This window comes from Crotalus tigris, unplaced genomic scaffold, assembly GCF_016545835.1.
Source record: "Crotalus tigris isolate CLP2741 ecotype Arizona unplaced genomic scaffold, ASM1654583v1 scf7180000017753.6788120, whole genome shotgun sequence".
Lineage (NCBI taxonomy): Eukaryota > Metazoa > Chordata > Lepidosauria > Squamata > Viperidae > Crotalus > Crotalus tigris.
Window position 1 is genome coordinate 5,858,216 of NW_024096615.1, and position 21,986 is coordinate 5,880,201.

At 40.7% G+C, this 21,986-nt stretch overlaps 2 protein-coding genes across 6 annotated transcripts in view; one reads left to right on the forward strand and one right to left on the reverse strand.

Annotated features, from left to right (window-relative positions):
• Positions 1 to 9,316: 9,316 nt before the first annotated feature.
• RPS24 (ribosomal protein S24) lies at positions 9,317 to 18,075 on the reverse strand. Of its 4 annotated transcripts, XM_039340788.1 has the most exons (8): positions 17,985 to 18,075; positions 17,050 to 17,115; positions 14,100 to 14,309; positions 12,233 to 12,343; positions 12,074 to 12,076; positions 11,380 to 11,393; positions 9,990 to 10,013; positions 9,317 to 9,394 (listed from the first exon to the last, which is right to left on the reverse strand). In XM_039340788.1, the coding sequence occupies exons 1-6, from the start codon at positions 17,985 to 17,987 to the stop codon at positions 11,388 to 11,390; spliced, it is 399 nt and encodes a 132-aa protein (XP_039196722.1). In that variant the 5' UTR covers positions 17,988 to 18,075; the 3' UTR covers positions 9,317 to 9,394; positions 9,990 to 10,013; positions 11,380 to 11,387. The 4 variants fall into 4 exon arrangements, with proteins under 4 accessions (XP_039196722.1, XP_039196723.1, XP_039196724.1 ...); XM_039340789.1 differs by lacking the exon at positions 12,074 to 12,076; XM_039340790.1 differs by lacking the exon at positions 11,380 to 11,393.
• A 1,337-nt stretch (positions 18,076 to 19,412) lies between these two features.
• The window catches only part of POLR3A (RNA polymerase III subunit A), a 37,837-nt gene continuing 35,263 nt past the window's right edge, over positions 19,413 to 21,986 (forward strand). The window contains exons 1-4 of one of the 2 annotated variants that reach the window (XM_039340792.1): positions 19,413 to 19,582; positions 20,529 to 20,661; positions 21,377 to 21,514; positions 21,724 to 21,895. In XM_039340792.1, coding sequence (XP_039196726.1) covers positions 19,539 to 19,582; positions 20,529 to 20,661; positions 21,377 to 21,514; positions 21,724 to 21,895 — 487 coding nt within the window. In that variant the 5' untranslated portion in view covers positions 19,413 to 19,538. The remainder of the gene's footprint in view (positions 19,583 to 20,528; positions 20,662 to 21,376; positions 21,515 to 21,723; positions 21,896 to 21,986) is intronic. The other variant, XM_039340793.1, reaches the window with a different exon arrangement.

Sequence of the window (21,986 nt, forward strand, 5' to 3'; positions counted from 1 at the left end):
GATCAAACCTTCCCACGATGGACAATGAATTCAAGTTGGCAATGTTGGTGACACTTCATGTCCAAGCTTGTTTGTTTTTCCCTGCCAGGCATCCATCAATCTGCCTTCAAAATAGAAGCCATCTAAAGATATTTGGATGTTCTGAACCACTCAGGATTTTCCAGCCAAGTGGATAAAATTGGTCTGGTTTCCTTGTTCCTTCTTCGATAGTTTAGCTGCCCTTATCCCCCAAAATGGAAGGAGATCAATGCTTACAGCCAGGCTCTTTTCCTTTTCTCATCCTTGCCCGGAGTTCGTTTCTCCATCGGCCAAGCTTGCCTTTCCAACCCTTAAGAAATGAAGTTGGCTCTGCTTCCGTGATGTTGCTGAAACGGTCCAGAACTAACATCAACAAAGCCATGCAGTCATAATAACAAGCAATTATTTTCCACAGGAGAAGAAATGCCTTTGAAATATTGCCATTCGCCGTAGCAAAGGACCAAAATGCCATTTCCATGGAAATCTCTAGTGAGGTGGGAGTGGAATCATGGTCTGTCTCAAAGTGAGGAGGAGGCCCACAATATTTCCCAGTTAGAAGAAAGGGTTTCCGCTCTTCTCTTTTTTCTTGTTCTTAAAAAAGCATCCCTCCTTTTTTAATCTAGGTATAAATATGCTCCTGTGGTCCTTTGGAGTTTATCGCCAGCATCAGCTTTATCCTAAAGGCTATTGAGCAGTTACTCCACCTTGGGACTGGAGACTAATCTCTACGGAGATTCTCAGCCATCCAGGTCCTGGTTGTCCCAAAGGTACCTTTTCAAGAGGCAACTGGACTTTGTTTTTCTTTGAAGATGTTTCACTTCTTATCCAAGAAGCTTCTTTAGCTTCTTCCTGGAGAGCTGAAGAAGCTTCTGGGATGAGAAGCGAAACGTCTTCAAAGAAAAACCAGGAAGTCCAGTTGCCTCTTGAAAAAGCACCTTTGGGACAATGAATGGTTGCAGGAACTGGGAATGTCTAGTAGTTTAACGAAGAGAAGGACCAGGGGTGCCATCATAGCAGTCTTCCAATATTTGAGGGGCTGTCAAAGAGAAGATGCGGGTCAACCTATTCTCTAAAGCACCTGAGTAATGGGTGGAAGATCATTGAAGAGAGAAGCAACCTGGAATTAAGGAGAAACTTCCTCATAGTGAGAACAATTAACCAATGGAATGTCTTGCTTCCAGAAGTTGTAGGTGCTCCATTGCTGGAGGTTTTCAAGAAGAGACTGGACAGAATGCTGTAGGATTTCCTTCCATACGCAGGAGGCTGGACTAGAAGATCTCCAAGGTCTCCACTAATTCTGTTCTTCTGCTAGCTCCTGATAATCTATACCAAGTGGGGGGAAAAACGCTGTAAGAATGTATGTCACAGTCATTTTAGCAGTAATACAAACATTGGAGGAAAAAATCAGGGGCATGTAAGTATGACATGGGGTGGTGGGTTTTTTCAACGTGCCACAAGATAACCTGTCTTCCAACTCATGTCAACAATCTCCAAAGAGCTTAATTATCATACCAAGCATTTCTGTCTTCGCTGAGTTTGTCTGCGTTTGCTGTCACCAGGGCCAAGAAAGGTGCAGGAGAAGACACTCACAATTCTTTAAGAAAAGCAGAGGAGGCAAGCAAACCCTCCTTTTCAAGTCCACTTCTCCATGAAGTTTGAGCTTTGTAACCTCCGTTCAGGGATGCCAGAAATTTGCATCTCCATCCAGTTGAAGGGGAAAAAAAAGGTAACAATTACCTCCCTCAACGTTCAGCTTGTTGAGAATCGAAATTCGGGCGCAACCATCTCCAAATTTAAAATGAAAGCCGTTATCTTTGTCCGGATGTCTGCAGACCTTCTACTTCCTGACATTCTTAAAGCTCCTAATCCTACTTATCGTGGAGATACTCCGTAGGTTTCATGCTGATCCGCTTTTTTTTAAATACACATTTTATTGGTTTTTTATTTTTTTCATCAAAATGCTCAGGAAAACACCGTGGTGGAAGGGTAATCAATCACAGCAAAACAAGTCATATATGTATAGCTAAAATTAATACCTTAAAATTTCCCCCCCTCTATTTCCCTCACACAATATAACAAATTTAGTTTAATCTATTTCTTCTTAAAATTCAATCAATCCACAAAATCATCCCTATTACATCTATATAAATCACTCCTGCTTTTAAGCTCCACTAATTCATTAACATATTCCAATTAATCTTAAACAAACATATTAATAAGACTTTGGGTATCCCTTCTACAACACATAATATTCCAAGAATAATATTCTAATATTTTCATATATATTCCATCTCTTAATTTAATACATCATTAATTAATACCCTTTCTTCTCTTATCATGCTGGTCCGTTTTTTTTAATCCCATTTATTTATATTTACGATCCCTTGCCTCCAGAAGTGCAGACCGGCATTTATATTAAACTTTCCACTTATTTTTTTTCCCTACAATAACAGCAACTACCTGAAAATAAGACGCAGCTGGAAAATAAGACCTAGCATGATTTTTCAGGATGCTCGTAATATAATATATACCCCCAAAATGAGCCCCAGTTAAGACTGTCAGCCAGAGGCATTTAGTACCATATTTTCCCGAATATAAGCCCTAATGCGACTTTTGGAGCAAACATTAATATAAGACCTGGTCTTATTTTCAGGGAAACACAAAAAACCTCCAAGGCTGAAGGCAGACTACCTGTTTATCTGTCTCTAGTCCACCACATTCATCATTACACCACAGCAGAAATAGTATTTAGGCTTATAGCCATAATCCTTTACAGCATTCTCTGGGTGGCTTATAATGGAAAAGCATTATTTGTATATTGCCCCCAACAATCTGGGTCCTCATTTTACCAACCTCGGAAGGATGGAAGGCTGAGTCAACCTTGAGCCCTTCAGGATAGAACTCCTGGCAGTGAGCAGAGTTAGCCTGCAATACTGCATCTCAACTACTGCGCCACCAGGGCTCTATAGCCATAATGGAAACTCTCCCCACTGCCAGAAGTTCAATCCTGACCAGCTTTACATGTACACTAATCAGCATACATTAAAATGAAATTTTCATGCATACAGCTCTCAAAGGGTCACCACCTCCAATATACACTGTATAAATATGACAAAAACTTTTTTGCCTATACCCACATATATTCTGACATAGAGAAAAAACACAATCTGTTGGAATATTCATGAGCAAGAAGAGTCATGTGGTAACTCAGTCAGCCAATGGGAAGAAAGTGCTACTGAGTCTGTGCAAAAAGTGTATTGAGTTAGGAGCTGGATTTCCAGTCTCAGGTCTGTCTCTGTATCTCTCTGTAAGAAGTCTTCAATTGAGCTATGTTGCGGTAAAGAAGAATGTATGGTATTGTAAATATTTTGATATAAATATAAAGAAGTTATTTTGAATCAGCTAAATGCAGTCAACTGTGAGAGCTTCTGATTTATTTTTTCACCAATAGCATTCTCTGGGTGGCTTATAATGGAGAAGCATTATTTGTATATTGCCCCCAACAATCTTATAATGGGTGGCTTATAATGGAGAAGCATTATTTGTATATTGCCCCCAAACCAATAGAGAAATTAAAATTCTCTAACACAATCTAATTCAGATGTATACATGTACATGGCGAGAAAAATGAATCTTGCGAGTTTACCAGATTCACAATATTTAATAGCAGTACCATATCTCCAAACGGCTTCCAAGTACAGTACTTAATCAACAGAATAGAATAGAATAGAATAGAATAGAATAGAATAGAATAGAATAGAATAGAATAGAATAGAATAGAATAAACAGAGTTGGAAGGGGCCTTATAGGTCATCAAGTCCAACCTCCTGATTAAGCAGAAGACCCTACACCATTTCTGACAGAAGGCAGTCCAGTTTCTTCTTGAAAGCCTCTAGGGATGAAGCTCCCACAACTTCTGAAGGCAAGCAATTCCATTGATTGATTGTTCTCATTGTCAGAAAATTCCTCCTTATTTCTAGGTTGAATCTCTCCTTGGATCATTTTCTATCCATTGTTCCTTGTCTGGCATTTGTGTGCTTTGGAAAATAGGTTGACCCCCCCCTCCTCTCTGTGACAGCCCCTCAAATATAGGAACCCTGCTATCATGTCCCCCCTCGTCCTTCTCTTCGTTAAACTAGACATACCCAATTCCAGCAACCGTTCCTTATATGTTTTAGACTCCAGTCCCCTGATCATCTTTGTTGCTCTTCTCTGCACTCTTTCCAGAGTCTCAACATCTTTTTTGTAGTGTGGTGACCAAAACTGGATGCAGTATTCTAGGTGTGGTTTTATAAAGTACTCTTGACAAAACGTAAACCGGAATGTAGACAAAATTCCAAGCAATCTTCAGCAGGATGTGTGTGTTGCATGCATTCATGAACAAAACAGAGAATTGGGAAAGTTGGAGGGGGGGTGGGAGGAAGAGAGGGAGGGAAGACTAGCAATATTTCATCCTAGATTGGTGGATTCTGTTGCCTTTTTGTGTGTATCCTTTGTGACTCCAAACAAACATTTATCTTCCCTCTGGGAGTTTAGAGAGTGGAGTTGTGGGATTGCATCGCCCTCTACTGGAAAACGGTTTACTTGACGCTCTTTGAAATCAAAACTGCGATGCTCATTAAAAGGATTAGAGCCCAAGATACAGGTTCACCGCAACAATAACCCTGTGAGATGGGTTGGGCCGAAAATCAGTGACTGGCCCAAAATTATCCAGCCGGTTTTCATATCGAAAATACTCACATTTGAATAGGAAAAAACAGGATCCAACCATATCTATTTATTTATAAGATCTCTATGGGGTACCATACGTGTTTCTCAATTGCAGCTGGATGCTGCAGAATAGGGGAAGAATCACATCATCTTAGTCTTCTACTGCATACATAAAATATACTTGAAAATAACTAACAGCCATTTCCTCTGTTATCTTGACTGTCCATGTGAATATGGTTTCCAGAGGGTCTGAAAGATTCCGTATGTTCTTTTGAGATGTAGCGATGCATATAGATAATGTTTAAGTTCTTCCCTGCTATTCATGTCTGTCCCAGGTTTGTTTTTTTTCCCCTGCCTTTTATCTCAAGTTTGTTCATAAACTGTTTTGGATGTTTGCAGATTTTAATAAACATTGAATGTGTGCGCTGGCTCTAGGGATGGACTGGGAGCACGACAAATGTAAACGTAATAGTTAAAAGTTATCCATACGAGAATTATTTTTAATTATTTAAGTACTGATTTTTTTTAATGCCACCATCTCCCCGACAAGGTGATATTTGACTCTTTTTTTAAGACTGACAAGTAGCATAGTAGTAGTAGTAGTAGTAGTAATCTATAAAGAATAGAATAGAATGCAGAATAGAGTAGAATAAGAATGCAGAATAGAGTAGAATAAGAATACAGAATAGAATAGAATAGAATAGAATAGAATAGAATAGAATAGAATAGAATAGAATAGAATAGAATAGAATAGAATAGAATAGAAGTTGGAAGGGACCTTGGAGTTCTTCTAGTTCAACCCCTACTCAGGCAGGAGATCCTATACCATTTCAGACAAATGGCTGTCCAGTCTCTTCTTAAAAACTTCCAGTGTTGAAGCATTCACAGCTTCTGGAGGGAAGCAGTTCCACTGGTTGATTGTTCTAAATGTCAGGAAATTTCTCTTAGTTCCAGGTTGCTTCTCTCCTTGATGAGTTCCACTCTCTTCTAGCACTGATGACATTACCTAGTTGGGTCATGAAACATCTGCAAGAAAACAACCATGCTCAGAGAGCACCAGGGACCCCTCATTTCAACCGAGCTATATTCTCCTTCATAACACTGTCAAATATCCAGATCTGCCTATCCCAGGTCCTTGGTAAGGCTCTTGGTGGTGTATTATTGTTGTTGTTATTATTGTCTTCTGTTCGATTCACAATCTGGGACTGGTAAAAGCTTAACCAAGGACCTAAGAGCTGTTAAGGTAACGTCAGAGTATATAGGCAGTTCCAAATAAGGTGTTTTTTTTGTTGTTGTTTTTTTGCAAAGTCAGAATATTCAGGTCTAATAAGTTCAAAATTTCCACGTATCTAGGCAACCCTTTGGGTATTGCTATTTATATTATTATTATTTAAGATTTAATGTTCAGTACAATTCAGTCTGGGACTGGTAAAAGCTTAATAGTTGTGGTCCTAACCAAGGACCTTAAGAGCTGTTAAGGTAACCTCAGAGTATAATAGGTGGTTCCGAGTAAGGTGGGGTTTTTTTTTTTTTTTTTTGCAAAATAAGGATATTCAGGTTTAATGAGTTCAACATTTCCCTGTATCTCGGCAGCCCTTTGGGTATTGCTTCACGGTCTTCTCTTACTATAGGGACAACCATTAGTTTCTTCCTCTACAACCGCTCAACTTCAATTTGCAAATTGCAGTATTTCGTTATTTTTTCCAGTTTCTCTTCAATTCATGCATTATCCAGCATCGCGATATCAATGAACCAGACTTCCCCCCCCCTTTTCCACAATATTGATGTCAGGCATCGTCTTTATGATTCAATGGTTAAAAAAAATCACGAATGTCATGAATATTCTTTGGGTAAAGATTATGAAAAAGCTCCTTTTCCAACGAGAGATTAATCCTTCATTAGGAAGCAGTTGGTCCTTTTCTACAATGCTGAAGGTAAACGGTTGGCAGACCAGAAAAGAGATAAAGGGATGGTTTTGTGGGAGGGGCAAGTGTGCGCGCGAGCACCCGTTACTCGCACAGGTGAGGCCAAGAGCACCATGACACTTGTGTGAGGCCAAATGTTCCTGTAACGCTCAAGCAATGGGGACCAGGAGCGCCTGTGATGCTCGCACAAGTGGGGCTGTGCACATGTGCACCAGCCAGCCACTCATACAGCCTGGTTGCGAATAGGCCCTGGACCGGTAGTAGGCCACGGCCCAGAGGTTGGGGACCCCCCACACTAGACCAAACTGCCTCTCATTTGTTACAAAAGACTGATGGATCAAAATCACTCTAGAACACACTCAAATTTTCCCGCTCAGACTGTAGGCGAAGGTGGAAGGTTGGGGAGACGGGATAGTTTCACATCTGCAGGTGCGTCGATTTCATAAATGCAGCTTCGCGCACGCACCCTCTCGCCCTCCACTTCCACGGTCCGGATCCAAACAGGCTGCAGCTCGGTTGGGGAGCCCTGTTCTAGAAAACGAGGCAGGCAAGATATTTTCTTACTAAGGCCTAGGTCAGTGTTTCCCAAACTTGACAATTTTAAGGCATGTGGACTTCAACTCCCAGAATTCCACAGCCAGCGTTGCTGGCTGTGGAATTCTGGGAGTTGAAGTCCTCATGCCTTAAAATTGTCAAGTTTGGGAAACACTGGCCTAGGTCATAGCAGAATAATGAAATGAGGACACAAAATTAGTTTTTTTTTTAAAAAAAAAACCTTAGCTTGATCTATTTTATTGTTTTTATCAGGAGCTAAATGCCCCCGTTTCTATCAGGTCTGCCTCCAAAAACGGTTTGTCAGCTTTCACAAAATTTAATATGCAAGCACAGAGACCAAGAGGGCAAACAGGAATTGTTTTTCTTCTAAAAAAAGTAGCAATTTAGCCTTTTTTTTTCCCCTCCATCATTCTCTCAGCAGCAATGCAGAAGTTAATTTGTTAACCCAAGTGATTGAGTTTCAGAGATAACACGTTGCAAAGCGATTTCCCTGTTAATTAGGCCCCAGAGGCATTGTTACCAGGTCAGAACTGAAATCAACCGAAAAGCAATTTCCAAAGTTGCTAGAAGTGAGGACTTTTTGGCAGCTGCCGAAAAGATTAGAAAGTTTCAAGTCGCCATTGTTTTTATTTAAAGAATGAAGAATTATCGCACGCTCCCAGTTTTAGCAGTTTGGGGTTTTCTTAAGGATCCAAAATCTGTAGTAAATGAGCCATCGAGAATCCCGAAGTCAGCCAAAGAAACCAAGTTGCAGAATTGGGAGAGGGAGGGGGTGACACTATTTTCCATTATTCAGACGGTTTCTGGTAGCTTACGTAATCCAAGAGATTTGTGTGTTAAATTTAAATTTACTGGCGAAGAATTAAAGGGAGACCAGTATAGCTATTTCGAGCTACTTAGCTCTCATCAGCTAGCTATACCCTTTCTGAGATTCAAACCCGGGCCACTTGCATCTTAAGCAGATGAATTAACCTGTAGGCCATGAGCTCTCCTCGCTTTGTCGCCTGTACCAGGGGGGAGATTAAGCAGAAGCAGTATGCTCTGTCCCATATTTAGGGTAGACCAGGTTGCCCTGTAGACTGGTCTCACCAGAAAACACTTAAATCGAAGATATTGTTCACTCTTGTGTGGAAGGAAATGCCTGAATTAATCATCCAGGTTGCAGCAGAGCAGAATAGAAGCTGGAAGGGACCTTGGAAGTCTTCTAGTCCAGCCCCGTTCAAGCAGAACCTATACCATCTCAGACAAATGACTGTCTAGCCTCTTCTTAAAAACCTCCAGTGATGGAACGCCCACGATTTCTGAAGGCAACTTCTGTTCCACTGGTTAATTGTCCTCACTGTTAGGAAGTTTCTCCTTAGTCCCAGGTTGCTTCTCTCTTTGATCAGTTTCCAACCGTTGTTTCTCATCCTTCCCTCTGATGCTGTGGTGAACCTGGTCCCCTCTGCCTTACAGCATCTCCTCAAATACTGGAAGACTGCTATCATGTATCCCCTATTATTCTATTCTATTCTATTTTTATTCATTCCTATTCTATTCCACATTCTATTCTATTCTGCATCCTATTCTATTCCAAATTCTTATTCTGTTGTTCTGTTCTATTCTATTCCGCATTTTATTCTATTCTAGTACAGCACAACTTGTGACGATAAAACAAAATGAAGGGCTAGAGGATTGTGTCTTTGGAAACCTAGGAATACTGGGGAACAAGAACTAGACTCTAAGAGAAGAATTCTACTAGTTGTGTTTTGCTCTCTCTGCATCTGAAAATCCACCAAGACCAAAAGTTAACCTATACACAAAGTAGGAAGAAATCCAGACACAAGATTGCTCAGCTACAATTCCCATGCCAGTTCACGCCGATTGCTGCTCCTGGAATTAATGCTCAGCATCTCTCAGGGTCTTGTTTTTTACATTCCGATTTTACAAACACGCACTTTTGCAAACCCGCTTAATTTAAAATACCACTATTTTGAATTAAATTTCATTTTCTCACTCCCCCCGTGCCAATTACACCTGATTGAATCAAGTTTGTTTTTCTCGTTTTGATACTGTGTGCAAATCTGAACAGTCCAACTGCTCAGGAGAAGAACACACGCGCTAAGCAGTTTTGGTTTTCATAGAAATTTTATTCATAGAACTGACTTCACTACAACATCCATAGACACGGGCTATGTTAAGTTTTCCTGTAGGTAAAAAAGCAAAATAAAGTCAGTTTTTAACATTAGGCAGTAAATTATAAATGTGAGTAAGAGGCATGCAGTTCCTCCCACCAAGTACAACAAACCTAGAATCGAAGCTCAGACTGCATTTATTTATCTAAATGTATTAACTGACCAACTTGAGAATGAGATTCTAATTGCAATAATGCTAAAAACGGCAACTAACTGAAAGCACGTGAGAATCTGTAAGATTCCCAAACTATTTCTGCTTGCAATGGGCTCAAAATTAATGCCAGCTCCAGAGCTGATAAAGCACAAAAATGTGATTGCTGCTTCTCACAAAGGACTTCATGTGAATAAAGATTTTGCAGAGATTTTCTGCAGAAATTTCTGAGTTTGTTTGCGGGGGGAGAAAAACACAGCTCCTCGCTCCAAAGTCTGGATTAGCTAAATTCCACATTAAACAATGGTCTGGGCTCATCCAAATGAGATAAATTTTACTGCATCCAAAAATGCTGGAGGAAAGCGGAAGGTTAAATTAAAAGAATGCAATGTATTAGACTCTAAAAGGAATCTCCTCGCCAAGGTTGTTGCATAATATAGTTCAGAGCTACTGTACCTGTTTGGTTTTCTGACTGGCTCACTGCAAGAGAAAGAGATAAAACTTGTCAGTACATCTTTAAGCACACGAGGTATAAAACACTACTTTAAGTAATCCAATCGTATAGCAGTCCAGCCACTGGTCACTAACCATTTCCAAAGGAAGCGGCTTACAAAGCTAAAGAATTTACCTTAGCTGTTTCAGGAGGTTAAAGATTCAGCTGAAACTTTGTTCAGTTTCTAACAAGGATCAGGTTAGATTCTGTTCATGGCACAGAGGACCACGGAATGTGGTAAAATAGAATTAAATGGGGAAAAAAACCAATGATGCAGAATTTGGAAAGTTAACAAAAAGCAGTCACGTGTAATTTAGTCCTTGACAATGACGGCTTTTGGAGTGAAATGTCTGAAAAACACATTCCCGCAGCTAAGCTATTTTTACAAGACAAGGGGGGGGAAAGAGAAGAAATAGGTGTTTTTTTACTGTACAGGTCAACTGTAACAGGTGAGATGTCAAGAGTGCTCTTGCTAAGCCTGGTTTAGCACTCCAGTGGAATAAAACCTTGGTTTTAATTGATTGCTAGGGGACACTTGCTAAATAGAAAATGAATTTTATCCATGCAAAAATAGCATTATACGTGTGTAAAGCTACGAATGGGCTCTGTCCACCATGCCCGAAGTCTGCCAAACTGGGGTCCAGGAAATCAAAGAGTCTTGTGGCATATTAAGAATCAGAAATAAGTGACTAATAGAGGTGGCAACAATTTGATACACACTGAGTGGGCAGAACAAATCCAAATTATAAATAAATTCTTTCAATTTCAGGTAAGTAAGCCAAAATAAGGCAGGGATACCCAATGCCTGCACAGCACAATACATTGGATGCCTAGTTTACATAGCAAGAAAAGCGGTTCTTGGAATTAAACACTGAGAAAATACAAGTGGCAACCTTATCAGCCCTCATCTTTTACTGAGACAATCTGCTGCCCCAACATTTCACGTTTTTACCAGTAACTTATAAGGAAAACGGGAAATTTTCCTCCCGTTCTATGAAAAGGAGAGAAATTTAGAGTGTTGTTTTTTCCCTTTTAATTATAATTAGCTAGCTCAAAGGAATCTTGCAGGTATTTCCCACAGAGCCTCGGTAATACAGTTCAAACTAAATATGAAATAAATTTGAATACAGGAACAAGCCCTTATGAGTCTATAGCACATCTACCTGGAGCTAGATCAGAGATGCTTTGCAGAGTGAGATGGGCAGGATGCAAAATTAATTGAACTAAACGTGCGCAAGACACAGAAGCTCAGCTACAAAACGAAAACCCACGGAAAGCAAGGAGCATCGGGAAAACGTGTCAGGGACACTCAGCTCATGCAACCACAACCATGCGCTCATTCTCCATACCTACCAAACACCTCATTTCTGATTAAGAAGAAATCCAAGGAGGTAGAAAAGAGAAGTGAAATTAAAGAGTTATTAACTGGGAGGATTTACTTAAAGCACCTCAATCTAGCTGAATGAAAAGCTTGAAAACCCACAACCTTTGAAAGGAATCCCACACACACACACGCACAAAAAAAAAAAAAAAAATACAGTGGCCCGGGATGTTCTAATCCTAAATAGGCTATTCCAAAATCTAAACATTATGTCACTGATAAAATGGCACATCTGTATATATCTCTCTCTCTTCTTAAATGCCGATTTTAACCAACATCTGTTAAAAGCCTGTAACTCTTTCTCTTCTGAAGCCAAAATTATATTCGGCGTACATTTCCAATTTCATTAAATGCCAGGCTAATGAGCATCTTAATTTTAACCTGCCAACCACTGGCCGGAAGGAAATTATTCCTCAATTCTAAATAAATAAACAAACAAACAAATAAATAAATAAATAACCTGACAATAAAGCAGGATTCGACAAGGTAAAAGTAAGCTAATCAGGAAGCTAGATGCATCGCAAGGAAAAAGAGAAAGACAGGAAACAAGAGAGGCATGCTCTAAAAACCCTGTTTCTATGGAAATTCTAAAAAATGCCACCATCCTTTTATCGTTTCACTTTGTTAGCTACAAAGCCGAAACAAAGTGAACGAGCTTGGAATTACCTTCTGTGCGCCAGTGGTGAAAGATGGGAAATTGGCGAGGGGAAAAAAAAAAGAGAGTACTTTTGTCAATGAAATAAGCCAGGCAGCAACAATGGTGTCTGATGAGCATTCTCTAAATTTTTTTTTGGGGGGGGGGGGTTGGGGGGGGGACATCCTTACCTTCTTGCTGGCGCCCACCGTGGCCTTTGCGGTTCCTCTGACCTTCTTCATCCTATTCTTACGCTCTTTGCGCTGTTTCCGGGACGTCTTCTTCTTTTCGTACAAGCCGTGCTGGCGAAGACAACGAGCGGGAAATGAACCTTACACACCGACGTTTCTGGCACGCGCACTCAGTCGTCTCACGACTGGACTGCTGTAACGCGCTCTACATGGGGCTCACTCTGGAAGAGCCTTCGGAAGCTACAACTGGTGGGGAGAGCGGCAGTGTGGGTAGTAAAAAAGCAAGGATGGCCCCTGTGACACCACTGCTGCACTGGTTACCAGTCTGTACTCCGGGAGCAATTAAATGCCAAATGGCAGGGGTCCAGGTTACTTGAGGCATGCTGCAGGGGTCCCATCAGCCCAATTAGTCTGGCTAGCGGGGTTCAGGAGGAGGGCCCTTTCTGCCCTCTATAACATCTGCCCCCCCCTGATGTGAGTTGGCCCCAACCCTCCTATCTTTTTGTAAGGGTCTGAAGAGCAGGCTGTGCCAGTCGGCTTGGCGCTCCAGTGGGGGAGGGGGGAACAGCACAATGGAGGCGGTTGATTGAGTCATAACGGAACCGGCTTCCGCCCCACTCTGCCCCCGCCCTCCCCATGTGTCCTTCGGTTTTAATATTTTAAATTTTGAATTTTGTGTAACTTGCAAGCCGCCCAGAGTTACCCTATGGTAAGATGGGCGGCCAATAAATGTCATTAAATAACCTATTTATCCTATGACACATCTACACCTGCAGGGCCAACTGACTGCCAAACAGAGCCGGTTTGGTCCGGTCAGGAAGGCGCCAAGTTGGAAACCAGGAGATTGGGAATTCTAGCCTTGCCTTAGCCAGGAAAGTCAGCTGGGTGACTTTTGACTAGTCTCTCTCTCTTTCTCTCAGCCAAACCTACCTCATAGAGTTGTGTTGGGAGAAAAAAGAGAAGGAATATTATGTGTCTTCACTGCCTTATTTATAAAAGTGAATAAAGGCAGGATATAAGCAGATAAAGAATAAAGTGTATTTAGCTTAAAACATCTGCCTTCCATTCTTTTTTTCCGCAAAATTAAAGGTTTGTAAGGAGGATCCTTTCCAGACATGATGAAGTAGTAGTGATTCTCAATTCACAATGAGTCACTATTCAGGTATCCAACTCATGCAAAAAAAAAAAACAAAAAAAAACAACCCACTATTTGTAGGCAAGTGACCTATTTCTAAACAAAGAACTAGACTTCAGTTAAACAACATTTGTATTTTTGAAATACACGTCAAAGGTAATAATAGCTAATGGTTTGTACCATAGCACTTACTAACCCATTATAAACCGTTTTACACAAATCACTCTTAGCACAGAGAAAGGGGACATGCAACAAAAAAAATCCAACCTTAATTTAGGAGTTTACAATGACATCTTTTGGTTAAAAGAAATGTGCAAAAACATTTGAGCAGTAGTGGAAGCACGTACAGAAATTGGCATTTAACAGGGGAAGTGGCAGTTTAACACAACAGCCGAAGGGATGCTAACGCTTTCTAGATTTCTACTTGCACAATCCTATCTCACTATGTCCAAACACACAAAACTTTAGTGGTTTGGAAGGAAATCCATCTTGCCAAATCTGCAGCAAAAAGCAATAAAGAATAACGATTTATTTTATATATCGGTTGGAATAGTAGGGGGAAAAAAGAAATTGGTATTTTAAGTGATATTTAATTAACAGAAACAGGAGAGAAAAAAAATGCCTCTTTAACTGCAAACTTACACCAAAGTGCTATATAACCGGAGTAAAAATTCCTTGTTATCCCAACACGGTCCATATTCCAAGGGAAAAAAAAGGTTAAAAACTACCTACCCTGGCCAGTCTATGCTTTGGTTCGTTTTTCTTTGCGTAGTCTAGAGAATCGTAGATCATGCCGAAGCCCGTGGTCTTCCCGCCGCCAAAATGGGTCCTGAAGCCGAAGACAAAAATGACGTCCGGCGTCGTCTTGTACATTTTGGCCAACTTCTCGCGGATTTCCGTTTTGGGTACGGTGGCTTTTCCAGGGTGAAGGACATCGATCACCTACAAGTTCAGGAGCGGAAAAATAAATAAATTCAAAGCTTCCTCTCTTTTTTGGGGGGGGCCCAGGAGGAAAAATATCTTAGTGGCGGCAGAGACAGGGCTCATAAGCACGTTAGAAATTCAGCCTCGAACGTGAAACCTCGGCCAGAAATATGCTATGCTTCCATTTTAAGCTTATAGGCCAGTGGTTCTCAACCTGTGGGTTGGGACCCCATTTGGGGTCGAACGACCATTTCACGGGGGTCGCCCAACAACGCAGTCCACCATTTTTCCCCCCCTTTTCCTTAGCTGTGCTACTCCCTTTTATTCTATTGCCTTTTGAAAGCCAATAGAAGACACTCTCTTGAATAGAGTCTCATTCTATTGGCTTTCAAAAGCCAATAGGGATTGTCCAGGCTGTCTCTGCCCTGCTGAGCCCGCCAAAAGTCCCATTCTGCAAACGGTGCTGCATCAGTTGAGTAGTCCTCGACTTACGACCGGTTGGGGGTCGCGGCATTAAAAAGGTTGAGAACCACTGTTATAGGTCAACCTATACATCAGAGTAGTTTCAGATTAAAAATGAGAGATTTGGGGGGGGGGGTTGTAGAGGGAGGGGTGGTGAAGACAGACAGTAACAGCAGAGGCCGCTTGTGCAGACAGACACAAAAATTCAAAAATGAAACGGGTCCACTGTATGCTAAAAACCTCACCTGGAAGTAATTTAATGCATTTTTATTGTTGTCAGCGCTAATTTGTAGACCTGTCTATGCAAAACATACACCCTGGTTACACCCTTTGCAAAGCTCTCAATACAGGCAGTCCTCAATTTACAGCACTTCATTTAGTGACCGTTACAAAGTTACAACGGCCTTAAAAAGAAAAATGACCTAGGACCGTTTTTCACAGTTATGACCACTGCCGCACCCATCAAAATTCAGATGCTTGGTGAATTGTTCTGGAACATTTTAATTTTACATATAATAATGGCGGCAAGAATAGTATATGCACAGTGCTGGAAAAATGAGAATATACCATCAGAGGAAGAAGCGATTAAGAAAAATCCTGGACTGTGCTGAGATGGACAAATGAACAAAAGAGATAAAAGAAAAGGAAGACACAGAGCACTATATAACATGGAACAAGTGGTATGACTGGTGGGAGACTAGAAATAATAGAGAATAAATATGGAAAGGTCAAAAGTGAAAATATGTGTATAATAATGTATAATAATAACAACATGAATTATTCTTAGTTAAGTAGAATATGAAGGAAGAAAAATGTAAATAAGAAACAACGGGGCAATAAGGACAAATATTCTAAAGAAGAATAAGGGGGGAAATGTAAATAATAGAAGATTACCGTTATGTAATCGCTGTTAAAAAAAGGGGAGGAGGAGTATATACTATGTGTGTATGTGTGTTATGTTTTGCTTTGTTTTGTTGGTTAAAAATAAAATAAAGTAAAAATTCAGATGCTTGGCAACTGGCTCATATTTATGACGGTCGTAGTGTCCCGTTTTGAAAACTTCTGACAAGCAAAGTCAGTGGCGGAGCTGGTGTCACTTAACAACCGGGTCACTAACTTATCACCTGCAGTGATTCACTTAACAACAGAGGCGAGAAAGGCCGTAAAATGGAGCAAAAGTCACTTAACAAGTGTCTCACTGAACAACAGACATTTGGGGCACACTACAGGACTACCTGTACAGAAAAATAATGCAATATTTAATGACTGAAAAACTCTCCTTTGTTATGTCTGGGAAATGCTGTACAGTCGATAGATTACTGAATCTGTTTGCCAAGTAACCTTGTCAAAATTTGAATTCTAGCATTAAAGTTCTCTGGACATTTAGAATAGAATAGAGCTGGAAGGGACCTTGGAGATCTTCTAGTCCAACCCCCTGCTTAAGCAGGAGAACCTATACCATCTCAGACAGGTGATTGTCTAGCTTCTTTTTAAAAACCTCCAGTGATGGAGCGCCCACAATGTCTGAAGGCAAGATTCAGAAGGTCAAGAATTTATGACAGATCGGTTCAAAGTGTCAAGAGCTTTTTCTGCCTCCAAAAAGATCAAGGCAACTAGTTTGTCGCTACATTGTTGTAAACATTCAATCATATTGAAAATGACTCTTACATTGTCTTTTAGTTGTCTATAAAACTTTAAGTCTTTCAGCTAAAATAGATGTAAAGAGTTTGTAGTCTCCAGACATTTAGAAAGTCACAAGTTTAGGAGTAATGAGAAGAAAACAAATTTGCAAATGACAAGCCTTCCTCTTTGCTGCCTTTATACAGCAACGTTTGCTTAAACGCAGCATATGGAAAGGTCTCCCAATTGTCCCATTATTAAACCATATTAATTCTCATTAATATTAGAATATTTATATGTAATATTAATCATTAGAACTTATTATATCCAAACCGCTGTAAACCTCATCCTCATTAGAAGAGACTGGACAGCCATTTGTCCGAAATGGTATAGGGTTTCCTGCCTGAGCAGGGGGTTGGACTAGATGACCTCCAAGATCCCTTCCAACTTTACTTTACTACTAGCCAGCCTTTAATGTAACCGTTTCGATCAACATAATAGCATTCCAAAAGCTAGACTATATTATTAGCTATATTTTGTCGTTGGTGTTTTAACTGCTACTGGTGACAGCGTGATTAGGCTATTGATTAGATGACCATGCAAATAAAATAATTATTGCAAAGCCAAGTTTTCCCCTGGAAAGCCCACCTTAGAGGCCACAAAACACGCGTCTTACCATTTGCTTACGCTGAAGCAGCCGGTTTGTCATGAACTTCCTCGTTCGGATGGTGACTGTGTCATTCTAGCATGAAAAGTAACACAAAATAAAAATTCAAGTAAAGCATTTCATTTGTCTCGTAACTAATCCAAAGGATCCCTCTTTAAAAGAACTAGGTATTCTTTTAATACACACACACACACACACATATATATAAATTATAATTTATTTAAAAAGGTTGAAAATTATTTTTTATATTTATACACACACATATATATAATTATATATAAATTATAATTTAATAAAGTTGAGATTTATATTTATACACACACATATATAATACATACACACATATATATAATTATTTAAGTTGAACTGAGAATTATTTTTTAAATTATATATATATGTATACACACATATATACATATAGACACACATATATAAATTATAATTTATTAAAAAAAGTTGTGAATTCTTTTAATATTTAATTATACATATTTATACTTATACACACCTATACATACGTATGCATACATACACACCTATGTGTATAATAAATTATAATTTATTAAAAAAAAGTTGAGCGTGCACAGGTGTCAGCCTTTGGAAGTGTGCAGAGTTGAAAAAAACGGTGGGGGGCCTATTTTGCAGCACAGACCCCCCCGTTCCCCAACCTGGCGCCCCTCATACTGGGCAGTAGCTCAGATGAATAAATGGGGGGGGGAGTGAGAGGGAGAGCTTGGCCCGCGGCAGAGAAGCGGGGGCCCACGGGGAAGCCCCGGCGCCGGCAACTTCGCCCCCTTTCCTCCAGCCCATAACCCCCCTAAAACACTCCGCAGCCCCCGCGGAAGGGAAGGCAGGCGGTCCTCGGGCCGGAGAACCAAGGATGGCGCCAGGCCAGGACGGATTGAAGGCGCCTCCCGGTGCCGAGAAGCTCCAGCGCCAGCACTCACCATCTTGGCGACCTCCCTCGCAGCCCAGAGAGAGAGAAAAGGAAAGAAGGCACCTTCGGTAGCCAATCATATGCCGGAGAGGAAAGGAAAAGGAAGCGCCCTAGCGAAAAAGGTGGGATTTCCGCTGGCAGCGGAAAAAGCCTTCCGGGAAATCAGAGAGTGGGGGAAAGAGAGGCACTTGTTAGTCCTCCTATCCGGTTGAATGCTATTGCGCGTGGATCACGAAGCTCTTATTCGTATATTGTATGAGAAAGACGGAAATAGTTATTTCTGCAGATCTTATGAGATATTTGAGAGGCTGCCACAAAAAAGAGGGGGTCAACTTATTTTCCAAAACATTGTATTGTTGTGCGGTTATATTGCATGAAGTTATAGATAGTCTAGCAAGAGATTCCCCATGTATCCTTCTAGTATATATCAGATTCAATATATCTGTTAACTACCCACCCACCTATCCATCATTTTTTTTCTATTTCTATATATTTCTATCTATCAATCAGCCAAGAGACTTATTTATCAAATTTCTTTCTATTACTTTTAAATGTCACCTATCTATTCTCCTCCATCAAGGAACTTTCTAAGAGACTCCTTTATCTATCAAATTTCTTTATACCTATTACCTTTAATTATCATCTATCTATCCATCCTATCAAGAGACTTTTTATCTCTATCAATCAATCAATCAGTTAAGAGACTCCTGTCATCCATTCATCTATCTATATCTATCAACCTATCATCTATATCAATCATCTATATAATCTACTCATCTAGCCATTATTTATATTCATCTATTCATCTATTTTATCAATCATCAATATCTATAATCTATCAATATATATCGATCTATCTATATCAATCCATCTATCCATATATTATTTATATTCATCTATCCACCTCTTTATTAATCTATATCAATCTATCCATCTATTCTCTATATCTAGTCATCTGGCCATGTATCTTTATCTATTAATCTATCTACATCAATCTATTCATCTATCCATATTATCTATATCTATTTGTCTTTCGTCTCTTTATCCATCTATCTTTATCAATCTATCATCTATATCTATCAATGTATTCATCTATCCATTATCTTATCTGTCTATCTATCTACCTACCTACCTACCTACCTACATCTATCTATCTCTATATCTACCTACCTACATCTATCTATCTATCTATCTATCTATCTATCTATCTATCTATCTATCTATCTATCTATCTATCTATCTATCTATCTATCTATCTATCTATCTATCTATCTATCTACCATCCATTCCTGTTTCTATCAAGAGACTCTCTCTCTCTCTCACTCATCTGTCACTCCACGAGTCAGTGAAGAGAGAGACTCCATTGGGTTTATACTTCGCCCCGCCCACTCTTGCCGGCGCCTTCCTCAACTTCCGGGTTCTCCCGGGGCTGCCTGCCGTTTTGCCCGTGATGTCATCGGGGCAGCGCCCGACGTCGCTCCAGCGGTGACGTCAGTACGGCGTGGGTGGCTGCGGGCCGGGAGTTCTCCCCGCCGCCTTCGTCGCCGCCGGGCTGGCCGGAGCCATGGGGAAGGAGCAGTTCCGCGAGACGGACGTGGCCAAGAAAATGTGAGGCGCCCCGGAGTCGGGCCGGGAGGGTGGGGGGTTGTGCGCATGCGTGGGTTTTTATCCATCCATCCATCCATCCATTATATCTATCTCTTGTCTATCATCTGTCTGTCTGTCTCTCTGTCTGTCTGTCTATCTATCTGTCTATCTATCCATCCATCCAATTCCATTTTTGAGCTTTTTTTAGTGTTATTTACTGGAAAACAGCCCCCCTCAAAAATTCCAGGATATGTTTAACAGAAAAGGTTTTGGTTGATATTGCAGATTAATACATGGAAGAATTAAAATATCTTACTTTAGTTGCACTTAGTTGCTTTGTAAAATTATGCTTAGAAGGCTACCAGGTATAACTTGGGAAGTTTGCACCCTGATTAAGGAGGAAGCACCATATTCTGCACTGGCTGAGATTTGAAAATAATCACCAAGGACTAGTTTTGGTCGCCATGGTATAAAAAAAAAAAGATGTTGAGACTCTAGAAAGAGTGCAGAGAAGAGCAACGAAGAGGATTAGAGGAGGCTAAAACATACAAGGAACGGTTGCTGGAATGGGGGATGTCTAGTTTAACGAAGAGAAGGACGAGGGGGAACATGATAGCAGTGTTCCAGTATCTCAGGGGCTGCCCCAAAGAAGAGGGAGTCAAGCTATTCTCCAAAGCACCTGAAGGCAGGACAAGAAACAACGGATGGAAACTAACCAAGGAGAGAAGCAACCTAGAACTAAGAAGAAACTTCCTGACAGTCAGAACAATTAACCAATGGAACCACCTGCCTCCAGAAGCTGTGAATGCTCCAACCCTGGGAGTTTTTAAGAAGAGACTGGACAGCCATTTGTCTGAAATGGTATAGGGAGTTGGACTAGAAGACCTCCAAGGTCCCTTCCAACTCTTGTCATTCTGTTATTCTGTATCTCTACCTCATGACATTCTGCGTTGTCTTTTTGTTCCAGAAGTCACATCTGCTTTGGGATGAAGTCTCCTGAAGAGATGCGGCAACAGGCTCACATCCAGGTGGTCAGTAAAAATCTGTACAACCAAGATAACCACTCGCCTCTTCAATATGGCGTCTTGGACCATCGCCTGGTAAGCCTTCTAGGTGCTCAGTCTCATTTGGGCATGTCAGAAGCGACACTGAGGGAGTAAATACCTGAAGAGCTTCAGAATAAGCCAGGACGGGGTAAACTAAAACCTAGGAAGGGTTCAGCTGATTGGAACCGAGAAATCATTAAAGCTCACGGGGGGGGGGGACAGCTCTAAAACAGAGGCTACGATTTGTATTTCCTGACCATGCTGAGCCAATCAGTGTTTGATGCTCCATTTAGCGAATTATATAATGTTCAGCTTTTTTTCTTTGTCATTTGTTCCTGTGCAAGCTCACATCGTCGTCTATTTTTATAACGATGGCATGGCCTTCTGGGATTATCACTATCCTCAAGACCTCCTTGGGTTTGGATTTGTGCAAGAGTTGTGAATCTGGGAACGGGCTATTCTGGAGCGAAATGAAACATTCCATTTTCCTCCAGACCCAGCTTTTCAGGAGAATAGTTGTAAGCATTGGTTGGAAATAAATTCTTTGTGCTGTAAGTGACTTTGAGGTATTCCAGACCTGCTATTTTTTTTTTCTTTCTAGATATCTCCACTTCAGCTCCTGGAAAGATTGTAAAGGCTGTAGAGCGATCATGTGCCTTATTTCTGTTTCTGACATTCTGTGTTTAATTTTAAGAAAACGTCTGATTCACCTAATAGTACCTTGACCAAAGTTCATCTCCATCCATTCTTTTTTATTCTTTTACGCAAGGGTACAAGTGAAAAAGACCGTCCCTGTAAGACCTGTGGAAAAAATCTGGCAGAATGTTTGGGGCATTATGGCTACATCGACCTGGAGTTACCTTGTTTTCACGTGGGATACTTCAAAGCTGTGATAGGGATTCTCCAGGTAAGGTCAAGTCAAAAGCTGTCGCGGAAGCATCTTTCGCTCGAACTGCTATCAAGCTGCACAGTACTTTGCATTCAGTTTTGGAAAAGGTGCGTCATAACATGCAGGAATGCAAGCATCTCTGTATATGTAGTTATTAAAGCCAAGAGGTTCGTTGTTTCTTTTGCTGTGGGAAAGCTGACTTTAAAGATTTTTCTCCTCCTCCTTAGATGATTTGCAAAACTTGTTGCCATATCTTGCTGACCACCGAAGAACAGAAACAGTTTTTGGATTATCTGAAGAGGCCCGGTTTGACCTATCTCCAGAAAAGGGGTTTGAAGAAAAAGATCTCCGAAAAATGCAGGAAGAAGAATACCTGCCCACATTGTGGTGCTTTCAACGGTAGGTTTGGTTCTCAACCCCTTCTGTCGGTTGGAATTGACACGTGGAGTTCAGCAGGTGGCAATAGCACTTCTACTTATATACCGCTTCA

Excerpts from the sequence above, each read along its gene's own strand:
- RPS24 (XM_039340788.1), bottom strand. Across the intron at positions 14,310-17,049 it reads TGCTTCAGCGTAAGCAAATG|GTGATCGATGTCCTTCACCC; the intron begins GTAAGACGCGTG and ends CTGAACTTGTAG. Across the intron at positions 12,344-14,099 it reads CAAAGCATAGACTGGCCAGG|CACGGCTTGTACGAAAAGAA; the intron begins GTAGGTAGTTTT and ends TGTCTTCGCCAG.